Source organism: Zonotrichia leucophrys, chromosome 6 (assembly GCF_028769735.1).
Source record: "Zonotrichia leucophrys gambelii isolate GWCS_2022_RI chromosome 6, RI_Zleu_2.0, whole genome shotgun sequence".
In the NCBI taxonomy this organism is placed as follows: domain Eukaryota; kingdom Metazoa; phylum Chordata; class Aves; order Passeriformes; family Passerellidae; genus Zonotrichia; species Zonotrichia leucophrys.
The window spans coordinates 2,077,267-2,098,751 of record NC_088176.1 but is presented as its reverse complement, the minus strand read 5'-3'; the positions used below and the strand labels follow the sequence as shown (position 1 = coordinate 2,098,751).

The following is a 21,485-nucleotide window of genomic DNA, read 5'->3' as shown; positions in this document are numbered from 1 at the left end:
TTTGGCTCTGAAATTCCCTGGGTTTGGCTCTGAAATTCCCTGGGTTTGCTTCTAAGATTCTCTGCGCTTGGTTCTGAAATTTCCCGGGTTTGGTTCTAAAATTCCCTGGGTTTGGCTCTGAAATTCCCTGGGTTTGGCTCTGAAATTCCCTGGGTTTGGTTCTGAAATTCCATGGGTTTGATTCTAAAATTCCCTGGGTTTTGTACTAAGATTCCCCGGGTTTGGCTCTGCAGTTCCCTGTGTTTGGTTCTGAAATTCCCTGGGTTTAGTTTTGAAATTCCCCATGCTTGGCTCTGAAATTCCTGGGGCTTGGTTGTGAAATTCCCTGGGTTTGGCTCTGAAATTCCCTGGGTTTGGCTCTGAAATTCCCTGGGTTTGGCTCTGAAATTCCCTGGGTTTGGTTCTGAAATTCCCCGGGTTTGGTTCTAAAATTCCCTGTGCTTTGCTCTGAAATTCCCTGGGTTTGGCTCTGAAATCCCCTAGGTTTGGTTGTAAAATTCCATGGGTTTGATTCTAAAATTCCCTGGGTTTTGTACTAAGATTCCCCGGGTTTGGCTCTGCAGTTCCCTGTGTTTGGTTCTGAAATTCCCTGGGTTTAGTTTTGAAATTCCCCATGCTTGGCTCTGAAATTCCTGGGGCTTGGTTGTGAAATTCCCAGAGTTTGGTTGTGAAACTCGCTGGGTTTGGCTCTGAAGTTCCCTGGGTTTGGTTCTAAGATTCCCTGCGCTTGGTTCTGAAATTCCCAGAGTTTGGTTGTAAAATTCCCTATGTTTGCTTCTAAGATTCCCTGTGTTAGGCTCTAAAATTCCCCGTGCTTGGTTCTGAAATTCCCCATGCTTGGCTCTGAAATTCCTGGGGCTTGGTTGTGAAATTCCCAGAGTTTGGTTGTGAAACTCGCTGGGTTTGGCTCTGAAATTTCCCATGCTTGGCTCTGAAATTTCCCATGCTTGGCTCTGAAATTCCCCATGCTTGGCTCTGAAGTTCCCTGGGTTTGGCTCTGAAATTCCCCATGCTTGGCTCTGAAATTCCCTAGGTTTTGGTTCTGAGTTTCCCTGTGTTTGTCTCTGAAGTTCCCCGTGTTTGTCGCTGAAATCCCATGTTTTTGTGCAGGAGAAGTGTTTCCAGTACTGGCCGGACCAGGGCTGCTGGACGTACGGCAGTGTCCGTGTGTCCGTGGAGGATTCCATGGTGCTGGTGGATTACACCGTCCGCAAGTTCTGCGTGCACTCGGTGAGGCTGCTCCGGGCTCCCCCCTGCCCTGGGGCATGGAGAAAATCCCAAATGTTCCTCGCAAGGAATTGAGGCTCTTTGGGAAATCAGAATTTCAGAAATTGGGGCTGATTTCAGCCAACAAACACATTGGGATTTAGGCTAAAAAACTGTGTGGTTGTTGGGTTTCCTATTGTAAATTCACTTCTACCAACTGTTAATCATAAAGATTTTAATATATTTATGTTACTTCTAACTGCTTTTAAAACAACTACATAGTGATTTAGGCTAAGTAACTCTGTGTGATTGTTGGTTTTGCTATTGTAAATTCACTTTTACCATATATTAATCACAAGGATTTTAATATAATTATAATCACTTCTAGCTACTTCTAAAACACCCTCATAGTGATTTAGGCTAAATAACTGTGTGGTTGTTGGGTTTTGCTATTGTAAATTAACTTCTACCATATATTAATCACAAGGATTTTAATATATTTATAATCACTTCTAACTGCTTTTAAAACAACTACATAGTGATTTAGGCTAAGTAACTCTGTGTGATTGTTGGTTTTGCTATTGTAAATTCACTTTTACCATCTATTAATCACAAGGATTTTAATATATTTACAATCACTTCTAGCTACTTCTAAAACACCCACATAGTGATTTAGGCTAAATAACTGTGTGGTTGTTGGGTTTTGCTATTGTAAATTAACTTCTACCATCTATTAATCACAAGGATTTTAATATATTTATAATCACTTCTAGCTACTTTTAAAACACCCACATAGTGATTTAGGCTAAATATCTGTGTGGTTGTTGGTTTTGCTGTTGTAAATTAACTTTACCAATTGTTAATCATGAAGATTTTAATATATTTACAATCACTTCTAGCTACTTTTAAAACAACTACATAGTGATTTAGACGAAATAACTGTGGTTGTTGGTTTTGCTGTTGTAAATTCACTTTTAACATCCATTAATCAAAGGATTTTAATCTATTTATAATCACTTCTAACTGCTTTTAATATAACAGTTGTGATCTGGCCCCTGTGGAACTTGGATTCTCACAACATCATTTATTAATTACATTTTCATTTATGATCAGTGTAATAAATATATTATAGTTTTAACTATTATTTTAAATTATTTTCTATTATTTTATTATAGTTTTAACTATATAATATAGTTTTAACTTTTGCAAAATATAGAATATTATGCATAAATGTATTATACATAAATAAATATATATGTATTATACATAAATAATACATATATGTATTATTTATGTATAATAATACATATTGTATTATATACATAATAAATAATACATATAGGTATTATACATAAATAAATGTAAATAATTATACATAAATGTTATACATTTACCTTTTACAAAAATAGCTATAACTGTCAAACAATAACTAATATTTTTGTTTTGTAACTAACAAACAATAAAACCAACTCAAACATGTCTGTAAAATAACTAATACTGCCTATATACTTAAATAACATTTTAAAAAATATTGATAATTATCAACTATTAAAACCACAAAACCAACATGAAAAATGAGGTGTTAAACTCAGAATCTGGGTGTTCCTGCAGCTCCAGGAGGGATGCAAGGCTCCAAGGCTGGTCACACAGCTCCACTTCACCAGCTGGCCGGATTTTGGGGTGCCTTTCACGCCTATTGGCATGCTGAAATTCCTGAAAAAAGTCAAGACCCTGAATCCTGCCCATGCTGGACCCATTGTGGTTCACTGCAGGTATGTATGTGCTCCCCAGACCATTCTTGTGGCTTGGCCTGGAGTTATTTATATATATTTAGATTTTTAAACATATTTTTATATATATTTTTAAGATTTTATATGTATTTTATATATATATATTTATATTTATAGCTATATTTACTCACATATTTGTATTCAAGGGTAATAATCTGCTGAGTTTTTGAGAGCAGAGAGTAAAAACAATTTCCAAAGCTCTGTCTTTGCTGCCAGTGTGATACTCAAACAGAAGTTGTTGTTCTGCTGTTTGGGGCTTTTCTTTATGAGGGATCTCCATTGTTGGGTATAAATCTGTTCTTTGTCAGAAAAACAGACTGGTGATAGAAATCTGTGGCCTTTGCCACTCAGTGCTGCTCTGGGAATTCTTCCCCCACTTCTCCCACAGTCAAATTGCAGTTTCTAAATGGAAATCAGCCATGAAATGCCTGAAAAGTTTGGAAGAAAGGCTTGAATTCAAGAGACTTAAATGCTACAATTTTAAAAATGTGCTTCATCCCAATCCAGAACCAATTCCCACTCGTTGGTCACTCACACAGGCACATCCTGAACTGGTGAAATCTTTAATGAAACTAAAAGCAAACCCCCAAACAGTTTGAGGAGAATAATTGCAACCTCTGTAGCAGCTGTAAGCTCACCCCAAGCAGGAAGTGGCTTTTCAGGAGCAATTTTCTTTGCAAGGTTACAGTAAAAAGAGCACAAGAGCAGAGTGAAAAGAAAAGAAGAGCAGCTTTGTCTGCCTGGGTCTTGTTTTTGAGGCAAAAATATGTAAATTCCTGAATTTGTCTCTTTTTCCTTGCTGTGAATACTCCCTGGAAATGTGTGTTAGAGAAAAAGAGGGTGTTTGTCCTGCTGGGATTCACCTTCTCCCCCAGGTGTCATGAATTAAAAAAACATTTAGATGGCAAAAGTGGATTTGAGTTGTCCCAGTTGAGGATATTTTTAAAGCCCTTTGCTGTGTGTGGAGCCTCATCCTGGGCTCGAGCTTTGTTTGGCAGCAGCAGGAAAGGCTGTGCTGGGTTTCACCAGCAGAACGAGAGCCAAAAGCAAGGAAAATGCAAAATAATTTCACCAGAACCTGCAGAGATTTCAGTGCCAAGGGCCAGCAGGGCACACGAGGCCGCTGTGGGCCAGGGTGAGAAGGGGAGGAGGACAGAGGTGACACTGAGCTGCCGTCCCCCCTCAGGATGTGACACCACTGGATGGTTGGGAAGAGGAAAGGGAAGCCATCAGCAGTGAGTAACCATCCATTTTTAGGGAGCCTGGAGGGAAATGTGCCCCAGCCAGCCTGGCCAAAAGCTCTGCAGTCACGTTTGGGAAGTGAATAAAACACTGACAGAGCATTCGGAAGGCAAGGCGGGAAAATGAGGAGTGGCAGGACTTCCTGCTGGTTCTTGTGTTCTGTAAGGTTTTAGAAATAGGTTTTTTTAGGAATAGAATTTTTTCAGTGGGTGGAGAAGGACTTTGAGGAATGGCTGAGTAAGGGATGCCACAAAGCAGGCTAAGGATGGAGACACTGAGGAGGAGAAGATGGAGACACTGAGGAGGTGAAGATGGAGACACTGAGGAGGTGAGAGATGGGGGGTGAAATGAGACGGAGGTGAAGGTGGAGACACTCAGGAGGGGAAGATGGGGACACTCAGGAGGGGAAGATGGAGACAGGAGGTGAAGGTGGGGACAGTCAGGAGGTGAAGATGGAGACACTGAGGAGGTGAAGTGGGGACATCGGAGGGTGAAGGTGGAGACAGTCAGGAGGGGAAGATGGAGACACTGAGGAGGTGAAGATGGAGACAGGAGGTGAAGATGGGGACACTGAGGAGGTGAAGATGGGGACACTGAGGAGGTGAAGGTGGAGACACTGAGGAGGTGAAGGTGGAGACACTGAGGAGGTGAAGATGGAGACACTGAGGAGGTGAAGATGGAGACACTGAGGAGGTGAAGGTGGAGACAGTCAGGAGGTGAAGGTGGAGACAGTCAGGAGGTGAAGGTGGAGACACTCAGGAGGGGAAGATGGGGACACTCAGGAGGGGAAGATGGAGACAGGAGGTGAAGGTGGGGACAGTCAGGAGGTGAAGATGGGACACTGAGGAGGGGGAAGATGGCGACATCAGGAGGTGAAGGGTGGGGACATAGGAGGTGAAGATGGAGACACTGGGGAGGTGAAGATGGAGACACTGGGGAGGTGAAGGTGGAGACACTGGGGAGGTGAAGGTGGAGACAGTGAGGAGGTGAAGATGGAGACAGTCGGGAGGTGAAGGTGGAGACACTGAGGAGGTGAAGATGGAGACACTGAGGAGGTGAAGATGGAGACAGTCAGGAGGTGAAGATGGAGACACTGAGGAGGTGAAGGTGGAGACAGTCAGGAGGTGGATGCCCAGGGTGGAGAGGTCACCAACTTCAGCAGGGATGGAATCCAGAGCTGCTCTGGGAACAGGGATGTGCAAAAAGGGACGATGGCTGGAAAGGGAGTGAGGAGCTGAGCTGGGTTGAAATGCCCAGGAGTGAGCAGTGAGGGACCAGTGGGAACTGGGGAGGGGAGATCCGTGCTCAGAGGTGGCTGCCAGGGCTGTCAGGAGGAGAACAATCTCTTCTGAGTGGGAATTAAGGCATTAGGACATGAGGGAGATTCCTTGTGGTGCCAGAGAGCCAACAGGGATGGATCAGGAAGGGAATCTCCATCATCCTTCCAGACCTCTGGAATAGTGGAGCTCGTGGGTTTTGGTTTCCCTGCTGGTAAAGTGTGTGTGGAAATGAAATAATTGTACTATAAATACAATAATTTTATTTTTCTGGTCTTATTGAAAGCCTGATGTAGCCTTGCTGAGAATTGCTTTGTATTTTTGAGCCTGTGAGGGGAGGGGAGGCGTTTTTATCGTGTTCCTGGAGGTGTTTGTGGCCACTGCAGCCAAGCAAACTGCCCAGAGGTTAAAGGAGAGCTGCTGGTGACTAGTACAGGATGCCATGCCCTTTTCCTCTGGAAGGAAGAGCTGAAAGTCGCTGGAATTTTGTCATTTCTAACGGTTGTGCTCCCTCTCGTGGCTTTTAAGGATATAAAAACCAAAAAGTGTTTAGGGATGGCAGCCTTGGGAAATGTGGAGCTAAAAATTCCTAAAAGAACAATTAAAATTTTCATCTCTTCCCTTGTCCTGAAGACCCTCAAACACCACCACAGACACATGCTCAACAACAGGTGCAGCAAGCAGAGATGAGAATTGTTCTAATTTTAAAGTTTTATAATTTTATAGTTTTAGTATATCATTTTCTTTCAATATAATATATACCATAAAACAATAAACCAGCCTTCTGAAACATGGAGTCAAGATTCTCATCTCTTCCCTCGTCCCTCAAACACCAGCACACACCTGTGCCCAACAAGAGGGGCAGCAAGTGGAGACAAGAATTTTTATAATTCTATAGTTTTAGTATATAATTTTCTTTTAATATAATATATACCATAAAATAATAAATCAGCCTTCTGAAACATTCAAGATTCTCATCTCTCCCCTCATCTTGGGGACCCTCAAACACAACCACACACCTGTGCCCAACAGCAGGTGAAGCAAGTGGAGATGAGAATTGTTCTAATTCTATAGTTTTATAATTCTATTGTTTATAATTTTCTTTTAATATAAATATACCATAAAATAATAAATCAGCCTTCTGGAACATGGAGTGAAGATTCTCATCTCTTCCCTCATCCTGGGGACCCTCAAACACCATCACACACACATGCCCAACAAGTGCAGCAAGTGGAGATGAGAATTGTTCTAATTCTATAGTTTTATAATTCTATGGTTTCAGTTTATAATTTTCTTTTAATATAATATATATCATAAAACAATAAACTAGCCTTCTGGAACATGGAGTGAAGATTGTCATCTCTTCCCTCATCCTGGGGACCCTCAAACATCGCCACACACACACGTTTAACAACAGGTGCAGCAAGTGGAGATAATAACTGTTCTAATTCTACAGTTTTATAATTCTATAGTTTTAGCATATCATTTTATTTTAATATAATATATACCATAAAACAATAAACCAGCCTTCTGCAACATGGAGTCAAGATTCTCATCTCTTCCCTCATCCCTCAAACACCACCACACACACACCCGACAGCAGGTGCACCAAGGGGAGATGAGAATTGTTCTAATTCTTTCCTCTGAGCTTTCTCACAGTAAAATGCAGTTATAGAAGTGTCTGTGTGTGCCGAGGGTGTGTGTGACCGGGTGTTTGTCCCTCCCCAGCGCGGGCGTGGGGCGCACGGGCACCTTCATCGTCATCGACGCCATCATCGACATGATGCACGCCGAGCACAGGGTGGATGTCTTTGACTTCGTCTGCAGGATCCGCAACCAGCGGCCACAGATGGTCCAGACTGATGTGAGTGCACTCCAGACACCCGGAATTCCAGGTTTTACTGGATTTTCCAGAATTTACAGGGAGGGAAATGCTGCTGTGTTCCCACTCCTTTGTGCTGGACAATTGGGAAATTGGGGCTTGGAGCAGCCTGGGGTTAGTGGGAGGTGTCCCTGACCTTGGCAGGGGTGGGATGGATGAATTTTAAGGTTCTTTCCAAGCCAAGTAATTCTGGGATTCTCTGCCCCTGGATCCCTGGCAGTGTCCAAGGCCAGGTTGGACATGGGGACTTGGAGCAGCCTGGGACAGTGGGAGGTGTTCCTCACCATGGCAGGGATGGGATGGATGATTTTTAATTTCCAACCCAAATCACTCTGGGATTCTCTAATTCAAAAATGCACGAAGCTCAGTGAAGGATGTGGGGTGGGACAGAAGATAAAGCAGAGAAGACCACTGTGAAACACTTGATTTTTAGGAGTCATTTCCAAGCTTTCCCATGCACACGAGAGTCAGAGAATATGAGTGGAAATGTGAGCAAAACAGGAAAACTCTGGTTTAGCATAATTTATTATGATGTTAATAATTAGGAGATTGTCACCAAACAGGGACAAGACAAGGAGCAGTGGGTTTGAAGTTAGATGGGATATTGGGAATTAGGAATTGTTCCCTGTGGGATGGAATTCCCAGAGCAGCTGTGGCTGCCCCTGGATCCCTGGCAGTGCCCAAGGCCAGGCTGGAGCCCCTGGGACAGTGGGAGGTGTCCCTGCCATGGCAGGGGTGGCTCTGGGTGGGATTTAAGGTCCCTTCCAAGCCAAACCATTCTGTGATTTTTAAAAAAGTCCTAGAATTCCTCATTTCCCTCCCTTCCTCTTCCTCTCTGTCCCTTCAGATGCAATATTCCTTCATTTACCAAGCCTTACTTGAGTACTACCTCTACGGTGACACGGAGCTGGATGTGTCATCCCTGGAAAAACACCTCCAGACTTCCCAAAATGCAGCCCCAAACCTGGTCAAAATAGGGCTGGAAGAGGAATTTAAAGTAAGTATGGAAATCTCTCCCATAGGATTTCCAAGATGCAAGCCCAGTGGATAAAAGTGTAGCCTTAAAGGTGCATAAAAGGGAAGGAGTTGTTTTATGTGGTGGTTGTTGTGAATGGGGCCTTGCTGAACATCCTGTTCCCTAAATTCAGATTTTAATCTCATTCCCTCATTCAGAGCTGTGTCACTCCCTGGCCTTCCCCTAAATGCCTTTTGTTTGTTTATCAAAGAGAAGTGCAGTGATTCTCTGGGTGTGGTGCAGGGTGCCAGATCAGATAATGCTGGAAGAGGAGACTGGATGAGGTGCTCCTAATCTGCATCCCAGTGGGATTGTTAACTCTGAGGTGTCTGACAGCAGGGAATGAACAGGGCTGGAGAAAAACCTCAAAAAAACCCCAGAAAATCTCATTTCTTATCAGTGGAGAAACCCCAGCTGAAGAAAACCGCACTGGCTGTGTGTGATCATTGTTTTAGTTCCCTGAAGGAATAGTTAGATTTTTTTATGATTTTCCTTATGGTAAAATATTTATTTTATATAGTTTTAAAGTATTAATTGACATCTAGGTGTTAAATGGAGTTCTCTCTTTGCTTTAAAGGACTAATTTAACCAGAAATTGGGAACTGGGTAAAGAAAATGATGTAGAAATAAGTTTGATGATAGAGCAACAAGTTCCAAAATCAGCAGTGTTGAGGGAAGGAAGATTAGGTGGGATACTGGGAAGGAATTTTTGGCTGTGAGGGTGGGCAGGCCCTGGCACAGGGATCCCTGGAGGTGTCCAAGGCCAGCCTGGCACAGTGGGAGCTGTCCCTGCCATGGCACTGGATGGGATTTAAAGCCCTTTCCAACCCAACCCATTCTGGGCTGCTGTGAAGTTTTTCCTTCTCAGTTTCCGTAGCCAGGGCAGTGCAGTGGCTGCAGCTCCCTGTGAGCCTGGCAGGGATTTTTAGCCCACAAAGGCTCTGCAGGGTGTGCTGGCCCCACTCCTGCCCGTGCTCCCCCCTGTGCTCTCTGCAGAAGCTGACCAACGTGCGCATCATGAAGGAGAACATGAGGACCGGCAACCTCCCAGCCAACATGAAGAAAGCCAGAGTCATCCAGATCATCCCCTGTAAGAGCCCAGCTCCTCCTCCCACCCAGGGAAGTGCCAGCAGTCCCTGGCAGAGCACAGCTCCCCTTACAGACTGTCCTCTGTAAAAAATCCAGTGAATTGGTTGTACTGAATCACCCTAAAATCTGTTACAGTCAGGGATTCGGAATTAAATAACTCGGCAGTTTCACCTGTTAAACCACCCCTTTCCTGTGTGGTTCCACACACGGTGTTCCATTTCATGTTTGCACCTGAAAACGAACATTTCACAGAAAAGATTGGGTGGGGTTTGTTCTTCTGTGGGCAGTTGGCAAAAGTAAGACTGGACTCAAAATTAATCCCAGACTTTTTTTACTGGACTCAAAATTAAGCCCAGACTTTTTTATTGGACTCAAAATTAAGCCCAGACTTTTTTATTGGACTCAAAACTAAGCCCAGACTTTTTTTTCCAGATGATTTTAACAGAGTGATTCTGTCCATGAAAAGAGGGCAGGAGTACACAGATTACATCAATGCTTCCTTCATAGATGTAAGTATACAACATTTTCATGCCTTTCCTTTCCAAATCCAAGATTTTGCTGCTGACAGGTCTTTTTAAAGAGGCACAATCAGCTTGGCTCGCAAAGAACATGAGCTTTGTTTGTGGGAGTTTCCAAATGCATTTCTTATCTGGTGTTTTTAATTTCAGCTTAAATGGTTGTGCAATTTAAACCTTGATGTTAGATTTATAAACCAAACCATTTATTCAATTCTGACCAAACAAATCAGCTGCACAATTATAGCCAGTGATTGCACTATCTGGGTCAGGTTAACAGGTGTAAATATTTGTTTTTGTGAGAAACAGAGAAGTCAGTGTTGAGCACAGGGAAAGCTGTGACAGTGTCTGGCAGCCAGGCTTTACTTTGGCAGAGCTGGATGAATTCCAGGCTTTCTTCCCAGCTTCCTGTTGGAAGCTGAGCATGGGATTGTGCCTTGTTTTTGTTGAAATGTGAGAATTAATCATGTCCTTAAGCAGTGAAACCACATTAGTGACTGAGGGCTGTGGGTTCCACACAGATCCCACCTGCATGGGAATAAGGAGGGGCTGGATGTGGCCTCAGAGCCTTGGGGTTGGGTCACAGGTTGGACTTGATGGTCTCAGAGGTGTTTTCCAACCTCATTGATGCTGTGAAATTAAACTGGAGCGCAAAACTTGAGGCAGAAATTCATTCTGGAGGAAAGCTGGGAGCTGCTGTGTGACGGTGTTCACAGGGGTCTGAGGATGAGGGAAGAGACAAGGATCTGACTCCATGTTTCACAAGGCTGATTTATTATTTTATGACATATATTACATTAAAACTATACTAAAATAACAGAAGAAAGGATTTCTTCAGAAGGCTGGCTAAGAATAGAATAGGAAAGAATGATAACAAAGGTTTGTGTCTCGGACAGAGAGTCTGAGCCAGCTGACTGTGATTGGCCATTAATTAGAAACAACCACATGAGACCAATCCCAGATGCACCTGTTGCATCCCACAGCAGCAGATAATCAATGTTTGCATTTTGTTCCTGAGGCCTCCCAGCTTCTCAGGAGGAAAAATCCTGAGGAAAGTATTTTCCATAAAAGCTGTCTGCGACACTGCTGTTGTGATGATCCTGTGAAATGTGCTCCTGCAGCATCTCATCCCCTCAGCCATGACTGGAGAAATTCACCTGAGCATTGTGAATTTGGGGCAGATTTTAGAACCTTGGAAAAGCTCTCTCAGACCACCGAGTCCAGCCATCCCTCAGCACTGCCCCATGTCCCCAAGTGCCACCTCCACATGGCTTTAAATCCCTCCAGGATGGGGACTCACTGACATTTTCTGTGGGGAAATTCCCAACTTGCACCTTCCCTGGTGCAGCCTGAGGCCGTTCCTGTCGCTCCCTGTGGGAGAAGCCCCCGTTTAAGCCGTGATGTCCCCATGCCCCCCTCCCTGTCCCTGTGTGACCCCTCTGTTCCCACAGGGCTACCGGCAGAAGGATTATTTCATTGCCACGCAGGGCCCCCTCCCTCACACGGTGGAGGATTTCTGGAGGATGGTGTGGGAGTGGAAGTGCCACACCATCGTGATGCTCACCGAGGTGCAGGAGAGGGAGCAGGTACGTGGGAAATGGGAACTGGGCTTGGACAGAGCTCTCAGGGCCTGGCACAAAGCTCACACAGTGTGCAGGCCCTGAGATGGGAAATGCTGACTGAGAGATGCCATGGAATTGGACAGGCGTTGTTGAGGGAGAAATGGAAATACAAACAAGTCTCAAAGGGTGGCCTTGCAAATAAGAGTGGGTACTTTGGAGAAATAGAACCATGGAAGATGCATTGGAATAGGAGCCACTGTCATAGCTGAGATGGAGACAATACAAAGCAACACACTCCATTTTCAGAAGGGTTCAAACTGGATTTATTCTAGCATTTTTATTCTAGCATTTTTATTCTAGCAAACTGGTTTTATTCTAGCATTCATGCTTTTTATACATTCTTACAAAACTCCTAAAATTACACTTTACTCATTGGTCAGGAAAGGTAAACAAAGTGCTCATTGGAACAGAGTTACAGGTTTCTCTTATTTATCCTTCTTTCTTTCTTGGTTTCTGTGTCAACACCCTTGGTAGGAAATTCTTTCAGGGTAAACATGGATCAAACTTCTCTCTGGCTGACAGAAGTTGCTGTAAAACCTCTTCCACAAGAAGGGTAATTTTAGAATGACTTTAAGGCATTTACAGCATGGTGTGGCAAAAGCTGATAGGCCAAGAAACCCTTATAATGTATTCTAATTAGGAAATAGCTTCTGATTGTGATGGTGTGAATTATAATATCTGTATTTTCTCGCCCTTCACATGAGACAGAAAATGGAATAAAAGTTTTTGAAAGGCCTCTCTGTTGCCCCATCTGTGAGGCAGGAAAGGGCCTGATCTGACTCGTGCCCACCCTGCAGCCTCACATTTCCCCATCCCACCTGCAAACCATGAGCATCAGTACTGGAGAAATTATTTATTTTTTGCCTAAAAATTCCAGCAAACTGAATTTTTTTGGGCTTTTCCTAAAATGAGTACTTGCTTCACTCATTGGTGTGAGGCAGCGTTGCTGCTTTTTCTGGAATTGTCAGGAAACACAAAAAAACTGCAGAATATTGTGATTTTTGAAAGTTCCCACTTTGCATCAAGGGATGTCTGATATGAGACAGAGTTTTGGGATTTGGGAATAAACTTTTGTGTAAACTTTTATCCCATTTGTCCCGGTAAAAGCTCCTGTTGCTCATTCTGAGCCTTGATTAAAATACAAGAATTAATTCATTATTTGATTTAAATATGAGAATTAATGTCATTAATTACTTACAGAGTCCTGAGCTGCAGCTTGAAAATTCTGGGTTCAACAAGGGTGTTGTGAAAAGTTTTTTTTTTCTTGGTGGTTTTGGGAGTTTTTTAACAACATTACCTTGCTTTCAGGAATTCCATTTATTATTCTACTCTGTTTTAAAGCAGTATTTGCTATCTGGGCCTCCTGAGCCTTTTTCATCAAGATGGTTTCTACTCAAGAAATATTTTATCACTGCATTCTTATTGTTTAGAACACACTTACTATGCTGGATGTCACTTTTTATGGCAGAGATTCATGCCAGTGTAGATAACTGGGGGAAATAAATGAAGGAATATTTGCAATTTTCTGGGTTCTGCAGGAGAAATGCTGCCAGTACTGGCCATCAGAGGGCTCTGTGACTCACGGAGAGATCACGGTGGAAATCAAGAGTGACAGCCTGATGGATGCCATCAGTGTGAGGGACTTCCTGGTCACATATAATCCGGTAATTCTTTACAATTCCAGCGGTTTTTTGGGGTTTTTTTCCCCATCTGAAGGCATTTACAAATCTGGTTATGTATCTTGAATTCTGGGATTTCTGTCTAAATTTAATGTGGTTAATCAAAAGCTGGCATTAAGAGGAAGCTTATATGAAGTAATTTTGCTTGAAGTCCCTGAAAATTCTGATCAGTGAAACAGGTGGTTGCAAAGAGGGGGGTGGCTTTTGGGGTTTTTTTAAACTGTTTTGTTGTTGCTGTTATTCCTAAATTTTTCCATCTCCCACGTAGGTATCAAAGAAAATTTGATTCAAGATTTTTCACAAAATTTGGGTTTGGGTTGGAAGGGACCTTAAAACTCCTCTCACTCCACCCTGCCATGGGCAGGGACCCCTCCCACCATCCCAGGTTATTCCAAGCCCTGTCCAGCCTGGCCTTGGGCACTGCCAGTGTATCCCAAGTCCTTCCCAGAGGAAACAGCTGTGCAAACCCAAGGAAAATTGGAGGGGGAAATTTTCAGTGGGTGGGGGATTTAGAAACAGAATCATGGAATATCCCTGGGAATAAAATCACCAAGGTCCGTAATATGGTGCGGACCAGGCCGCAAATTGTGCCGTGCAGAATGGCTGCTGCAGGTGTTCCAGGCAGGAACTGTGTGTGTGTGTGTTTGCCCCTGGGAGTGACGAGGGGCTGAAGGGTGTTGTCCTGCTGGCAGAGCAACCAGGAGAAGCAGAGCAGGCTGGTCAGGCAGTTCCACTTCCACGGGTGGCCGGAGATCGGGATTCCTGCCGAGGGGAAGGGCATGATCGACCTCATCGCAGCGGTGCAGAAGCAGCAGCAGCAGACAGGGAACCACCCCATCACTGTGCACTGCAGGTGAGCCCCTCTGCCCCCCAGCTGGCTGCTCTGTGCCCTGGCATGCCTCTGGTGGGGGGATTTTGGAAGTTTTGAATGAGTTAGAGACGGGACCTCTGAATTGTTTTAGATTGTTTGATTTATTTGTCTTATATTCTGCATAGGCAGGAAGGGTGAGTTAGGCTCACATCTTCACTGCATGGCTCAGAAGGTCACAAGACGTTTAGTTACAACACCTTTTTAAGGATTTATTGACCAATAAAATACTGCCAACAAGGATATTTGTGGTTTTGACCCAATCCTTAAATATTTAATTTTAGGGACCCATGCTACAGTGTGAGCTTTCTTAGCCAATCATGTTATGGCACACAAACCCACAGTGCTGCATTCTAAACTCCTTGTTCAACTCTGTAATTAATTTTATTTTTTTCTGTATCTTAAACACTAAAACTCTAAACTTCCTTTTACTTGGTTTAAGATGTCTCTGCTTTAAACTATAAATCCACATTCTCGCTTCCAGCCCCTGAGTTTGGAAGCCTTTTCCAAGGTCTTGGATCAAATCCTGTGTTTAATCCTAAGCTTTAGCTTACAGGCCCAAAGGTCTGAGAGCTCCTTGCATTTTGGATTCCAATGCTCTTTTCCCATTTTATCCCACTTCATGCCAAAAAGTTGTGTTTTCATTGCAGTGCTGGAGCAGGGAGAACGGGAACCTTCATAGCCCTGAGCAACATCCTGGAGCGGGTCAAGGCTGAGGGGCTGCTGGACGTGTTCCAGGCTGTGAAGAGCCTGAGGCTGCAGAGGCCACACATGGTGCAAACACTGGTATGGGCTTGGCCAGGCCTTGGGAAGGGAGCTCTGGGTGCAAATGTTCCCAGGAAAGGAGAATAAAAGGGATTTTTGCAGGTTGGCATAAATGATGCACGGTGGATGTGGGTGTACAAGGCATAACCAGGGTTTTACAGGAGGTTTTAGAGCATGTCTAAAAATACAATTGGTTAAATATTCTCTGGTTTTTAGGAACTTGAGGTAGTTAAATGAAATATATTTTGAGTGTTGCAGGTGATAAAATATATTAAGTAAATGGCTTTCAAGCTATTTATCAGTTGTTCTTTCATACCTTAAATTGTCTGGGCATAAATTGGAATCACGGAATGGTTTTGGCTGGAAGGGACCTTAAAGCTCATCCCATTCCCACCCTGGCCATGGCAGGGACACCTCCCACCATCCCAGGCTGCTCCAAGCCCCATCCAGCCTGCCCTTGGACACTCCCAGGGATGTGGAAATCTTTGGAAATGTCTCTGACTTGTTTAAAACCTTTAAAGTTTTCCTTCAAGTCATCTACAACTACTCTTTGAAGCTTAGTCCAGATGCTTTTCCCTATTGAGTAAACATAAAGTTTTTTGAAACTTAAATTGAAAATACATAAAAATATTCATATTTTTGATTTCTATAGCAGCTTCCATTCAGCATTTGAAACCTCTTATAAACAATTACCTCAAACCCTTTTTCCAGGAGGGTGTTTTCTCCATCCCACAGATAGGAAGAACAGGGATGAAGAAATGGAATTGGATTATCCATGCTCGGGCTGAGACAGGGATGGGTGGGATATTGGGAAGGAATTCCTCCCTGAGAGGGTGGGGAGGGGCTGGGATGGAATTCCCAGAGGATCTGTGGAGTTTCCTTCCCCAGCTGCTGAAGGAAAGCGATGCTTTATCAATAATCTAAATCTGGGTTTTCCCACATCCCCCACTGGTTCTGTCAGGCAGGTATCCAAAATGAGAAGAACTGACTTGAAATTAATTCTTAGGCTCTGGAATGAGCACGATTGTCATGTTTTATATTATTTGCTAAAGAAATCCTTGCCTGGGAGGGTGCTGGGATTTGAGGTCCTTTCCAGCCTAAACCATCCTGGGATTTGCTGATTCCCTGATGATCCCTGGGCAGGGCTCAGGAGTTGCTGCTGTGGGTTTAAATCAAAAGCCAGGCCTAAGAATTGACTCAGTTTAGGAACCAAGAAGCTCAAGAAGACATTTGAAGCAAAGAGCAAGGATCAGCCTGTGTCTGACCACAGAAAATAAACCATTGGTTTTATTTAAAATAATCACCAGAAATCAGAGCAGACCAGCCCTCAGTTACTGTCCTCAGTTAGGATATATTGAATTTACCACTGGCATTTGCAGAATTCAGGTTTTGTAGTGTAACCAAAAGCACGTTTTGATCTCCTTTCCTTGTTTTCCAGGAACAGTATGAATTCTGCTACAGAGTGGTACAAGATTTCATCGACATCTTTTCAGATTATGCTAATTTCAAATGAGAATTCTGCCTTATTTTTTAATTTGTCTGTATAAATAGTTGTATATTATGTTAATTTATTCTTTGTCACTTGGATTGTTGACTGAACTGTAAATACAACGTTGTGCTGGCTCTAAAAGTTGCATTTGCTGTATAAAGTTGTTTCTTAAATATAAATATCTTCTAAAGTAAAGTATATTGTTCCTATATTGTATAGCACTGTAAGATGGGATAGAAATCTTTATTCTAAATAACAAAAAATTAATTTTTGTTTTTTTTTTCTTTGAATTTTGCCACTCATAAATATTTATCAACAAAGTTCTCTCCCAATTCTTGAATTTTGTGACAGGTGATTTAGAGTTCATCCTAAAAAAAAAAGTGAATTTGGGTGCACATATTTAAACATATTGTGTCCACCAGGAAAATATGTCTACCATGAAAATAGATATTTATTTTTCTAGGCTGTTTTTAAGAAATCCAGGTTTTTTTGGATTTTGAGTCTTACTGTCCATAGCAAAAAATCAGTAGAAATACAGATTTGAATTTTTGAATGAACAGAATCTTCAAAGCCCTGCTCTTTTTTTTTTTCAAATAATGTTTAAGTCGACTTAGAAAGGCAATAATGTGATTTTTAGAATATTTTGCTTATTTGAAAAGTATATTTTGCAGCACCTGAACTTGTCTACTTGAAGAGAAAGGCCAGAAATGAAGTTTAAAGCATCTCTTCAATATAAACACCTGCATAATTTCCCACTTCTTTAAAATAAGAGATGAACTCTTATTCCTTGATTTGACTCAGCAGGATAATTAAGAGGTAAAAATTGAAAAAAACCATTTTATGAACAGTTTAATGCCAGAAACATTGAGTACTGTAGCAGAAGTTCCTCCATGTTCTTACCCTCCCAGAAATGTTATCAAAAAAGGACTTTCTTAAAGAGATTTAGAGTTGTGTACAGAGATATATTTTTATTGAAAGTACTACTGAGAATAGAATTGGTGACAGATAATATAATTTATTACAGCCCTGGCCAGGGGCTGGAAAATCCCCAAAATCACAGGGCATCCAAATATTGAATAATTATGAGAATTGAAAATTATTGAAAATTTCTCTTCCAAAAGCATCTCGGACTTAATGAGCACAAAGGGGTGAATCTGTAATGAATTAAATAACAAAAATGCAGCAGTTCTGGCTCGCCCAGCAGGGCTTTGGCCATGCAGCAGCAAAGCCTCATTTCAAACAAGCAGCTTCACCTGAGCTCTCCCTGCTGCTCTTGCACTATTTTATCCCATCCCAATGAAATCTCCTCGCCCCCTGGAGCAATGCAAGGGATGGGAAGGTGTCCCTGCGTCTCCTTCCATTCCAGCCTGGCTGGAAAAGGTTTGGGATGGGAATTCCTGAGCCCCCAATCCCCACAGTGCCGTTCTCCAGCAGGAATTTGAGGCAAATTCTCCCAGTTTGGGTTCATTTGGGATTTGGGGAATTTTCAGGAATTTTTGGGGAATTTTCAGGAATTTTTTGGGATTTTTTGGGCTTTTTTTGATGATTTTTGGGCGTTTTTTGCGGATTTTTCGGGGATTTTTGGGTGCGTTTTCAGTCCAATTTCACACGAGTGCAGCGACTTCTCCAGCAGGAATTTGAGGCAAATTCTCCCAGTTTTGGTTCATTTGAGATTTGGGGAATTTTCAGGAATTTTTTAGGAATTTTTTGGGATTTTTGGGGAATTTTTGGGAATTTTTCTGTCATTTTTTGGGAATTTTTGGTGCAATTTTAGGCCCAAGTTCACGCGCTGCCACAGGAGAAGCGAATTCCTTGGCTGTTGGCTGTTCCTGTCTTCCCATGGCTGCACTCCTGTGTTTATTTGTACAGTAAATTATGCACTTCAGAAACGGGATTGGTTAAAGACTAAACCTCTCTCTGTGAGAAGAAACACTCAAGGTTGGGTTCTGAAGGTGGAGCTGAGGAAGGGCATGTTGCTGAAATTCCATCCAAATGGAAAGAGCCAGAAGAAATTCAGCCTGGAAGTGATACAAGGGGGTTCAGTCTCATTTATAGTACAGCAAGACTCCCCAAGGCTGGAGAAAAATGCAAAGGAATTCCCATTTTCTGATCCTCGTGTCAGGATCTTTCCAACCATTTAGCCCACATTTGAATAATAAATTGTCGGAATTTGGGGTCTCGGAGGTAAAAACTTGGGATGAGTTGTGCATGAAGTCAATCTCAGTGCAGGGAGACTCCAAAAGGTTGGAAAATAATGCAAAGAATTCCCATTTTATGATCCTGATGTCAGGATCCTTCCAACCATTTAGCCAGCATTTGAATAATAATAATAATACTTTGTCTGTTAGGCAGATTTTGTGGATCCCTGAAGTAAAAAGTGAGGTTGTCTCATGAGGTCAATCTCAGTGCAGGGAGACTCTGAAAAATTGGAAAATAATGCAAAGGAATTCCCATTGTATGATCCTGATGTCAGGATCTTTCCAACCATTTAGGAGGCATTTTAATAATAATAATACTACTAATAATAATTTGTCTGTTGGGCAGATTTGTGGGTCCCTTTGGTGAAAACTGGGGTTGTCTCCTGAAGTCAGTCTCAGTGCAGGGAGATCCAAAAGGTTGGAGGAGAAAGGAATTCCCATGTTTTGATCCTGATGGCAGGATCTCTCTGACCCTTTAGCCTTTGAACAATAATAATTTGTGTGTTGGGCAGATTTGGGGGTCCCTGAGGTAAAACCTCCGTGAGTTGGCCACGAGGTCGATGTTGGTGCAGCAGGGATGGGCTGTGAGGGTGTGGGGGTCCCACAGGAGCTACAGCACAACTCCCACGGGGTTCCCTAAAGGCTCCTTCCAACCAGGAGAGGATGGAGTTGATAACCAGATTGATAAATGCCTAAAACAGAACTCAGAGCTCCCAGCTGTAGCTCCATGAAGGTTTTTGTGGAATTTGAGGAGCTCCCTTTGCAGTGACCGCGTGTGATCGCTGGCCGGAGCTCTGGGGAGGGCCTGGGTGGATTGGAATTTTCCTTTGACTCTCCGTCTGCTGCGTGGAATTCCTTCAAAAGGCCAAATAGTGGGATTGGAAGTGTCCTTCTGATCTGTGTGTGCTTTTGGTCACTGTGTGACCTGGACTGTTCATGTGTTCAGAAGGTCCCAGCTCAGCGTTGGAGCGTTCGCTTCCCGACGCCCTCACGCCGCCATCCATGGGTGCCATGGGCTCCTGTGCCCAAAGCAATCCCTCAAAGTGCTTGGCTGACCTGGGCCTTAATGAAGAATGCATACTGTAATTAGCAGTGTTTTTTAGGCTATTTTTATGTATTTTTTTAAACTTTTAAAATGAGCCTGACCAGCCCGTGTTCAGTCTTTTGGAATGTTTGCGTTTCCCTCGTCCCATTTTTTCATGTAAAGTTACCGGAACTTTTCTGTATAACCAAAATGTATTTAATTTGTCAAATCTTTATAATATATGTATGTATTATACAGTTTCAGCTCTTATTATTTTCTTTTTTTACGTATCTAATTTGATCCTGCTGTGTTTTTAATGCCGGTGAATGTGGCTGAATTATTTGTATATGCAAATTGCAAGATCTAATACATTCTGATGCAAGAACAAAGCTTCCTTTTTATTCTCCACCTGCATTATTTCCTTTAAATCTTTTAATTTCATTCCTGTGTTGTGTGTTCATTTGAACTAAGCATTCTAAAAGAGTTGAAATCCATTATCTAGATAAGTAACTTTTCAGTGCTTATCTGCAGCTGTTTGGGAGTAAAATTCTGATTTATTTTGGGACTGAACATTGTGCATATAAAGGGTGCAGAAACTCATGGAAGCAGTTGGAATCCAGGTCTTCCCAAACTGTCTGGATAAGTAAGATCTGATTAAATAAATATAGTAAAATTAAGTAAATATTTATATTAAGTAAAATAATCCTGTGGTAAACTGTGGTGTTATACCAAGATAAAAATAGGATCTAAGCTTTCAGCTGTGTCACCAATCATGAATTGAAAGTTCACTCTAATTAACAGCAATTTCTTAATTCATTTTGACAAGTTTTAAGCTAAAATTAACCCAGAAGTCCCTTCTGTTTGTTGGGGGAGGTTTGTGTAAGGGTTCCATGCTAATGTCAAATCAAATAGGATTTCATGCAGCCTGATTTCTGTTTGACCCTGTTCTGCTCCACCCCACACCTCCCATTTGGGAGATGCCTCTTCAGGGCAGGTAATTTGAGGATTTATTTTCCCCCACAGTTGCTGGGAAGAACTTTTCTGCATGTCCTTCCTGGGCATTGTTCTGACATTGGCAGGATGAGAGGAAATGGCCTCCAATTGTGCCACAGGAGGTTTGGAAATTAAAATTCCTTCATGGAAAGGGTTTGAAAGCATTGGGAAAATGCCTGGGGCAGTGGTGGAGCTCCATCCTTGGAAGTGTTCAAAAATGTGTGGATGTGGTGTGGAGGACATGGGTTAGTGGTGAACTGGTTGGTGGTTGGATTTGATCTTTTCCAAACTTAACCAATCTGATTCTAATTTGCCATTGCATGTAAAAGCTTTTAAATTTTTAAATTATCCCAGGGGAGTTGATAAAATATTTTTGATTGGGTGATGTATTTTTATGCATTTTTACTTGTGTGACCACTGGGAGGTAACTGTGTGTGAGGACAGGCAGGTGTGCTCTCAGAAAACAGAAGAATCTCAAATATTTATCAGTTATTAATTAATTGTTAGTTAATTTAAATAAATAGTGATAACTGTAATTGTTGATCACACAGCAAACGTGGATATTTCTGTACTCTAATGGTGATACAGTTGGTTTTTTCCTGCTTTTAAACATTACAAAAAAGATAACATAAAGACCTTCTGATTCCTTATCTGGTTCTGTTTTTAGAAACTCAGCTTTTAGGGAAAAAATGCAATTTAATTGTAAACTGTCCACGAAATAAATTTAGTTTAATGGGATACTTAAACAGTATAAACGAAGGCAGATCACAGAGGCGTTTGCTCTGCACAAATGTCAAGCTCTGTTTTGCGTGATGCAGAAATTGTTGAATT

At 42.4% G+C, this 21,485-nt stretch overlaps 1 protein-coding gene across 10 annotated transcripts in view; it reads left to right on the top strand.

The window, feature by feature from the left end:
- The window catches only part of PTPRE (protein tyrosine phosphatase receptor type E), a 100,828-nt gene extending 80,545 nt beyond the window's left edge, over window positions 1-20,283 (top strand). For all 10 annotated transcript variants that reach the window (XM_064716148.1, XM_064716150.1, XM_064716153.1 and 7 more), the window contains exons 10-20: window positions 1,111-1,230; window positions 2,818-2,978; window positions 7,244-7,379; window positions 8,245-8,394; window positions 9,409-9,502; window positions 9,934-10,010; window positions 11,468-11,602; window positions 13,177-13,302; window positions 14,010-14,170; window positions 14,836-14,971; window positions 16,389-20,283. In XM_064716148.1, coding sequence (XP_064572218.1) covers window positions 1,111-1,230; window positions 2,818-2,978; window positions 7,244-7,379; window positions 8,245-8,394; window positions 9,409-9,502; window positions 9,934-10,010; window positions 11,468-11,602; window positions 13,177-13,302; window positions 14,010-14,170; window positions 14,836-14,971; window positions 16,389-16,463 — 1,371 coding nt within the window. In that variant the 3' untranslated portion in view covers window positions 16,464-20,283. The remainder of the gene's footprint in view (window positions 1-1,110; window positions 1,231-2,817; window positions 2,979-7,243; window positions 7,380-8,244; window positions 8,395-9,408; window positions 9,503-9,933; window positions 10,011-11,467; window positions 11,603-13,176; window positions 13,303-14,009; window positions 14,171-14,835; window positions 14,972-16,388) is intronic.
- The last annotated feature ends 1,202 nt before the right edge of the window (window positions 20,284-21,485 follow it).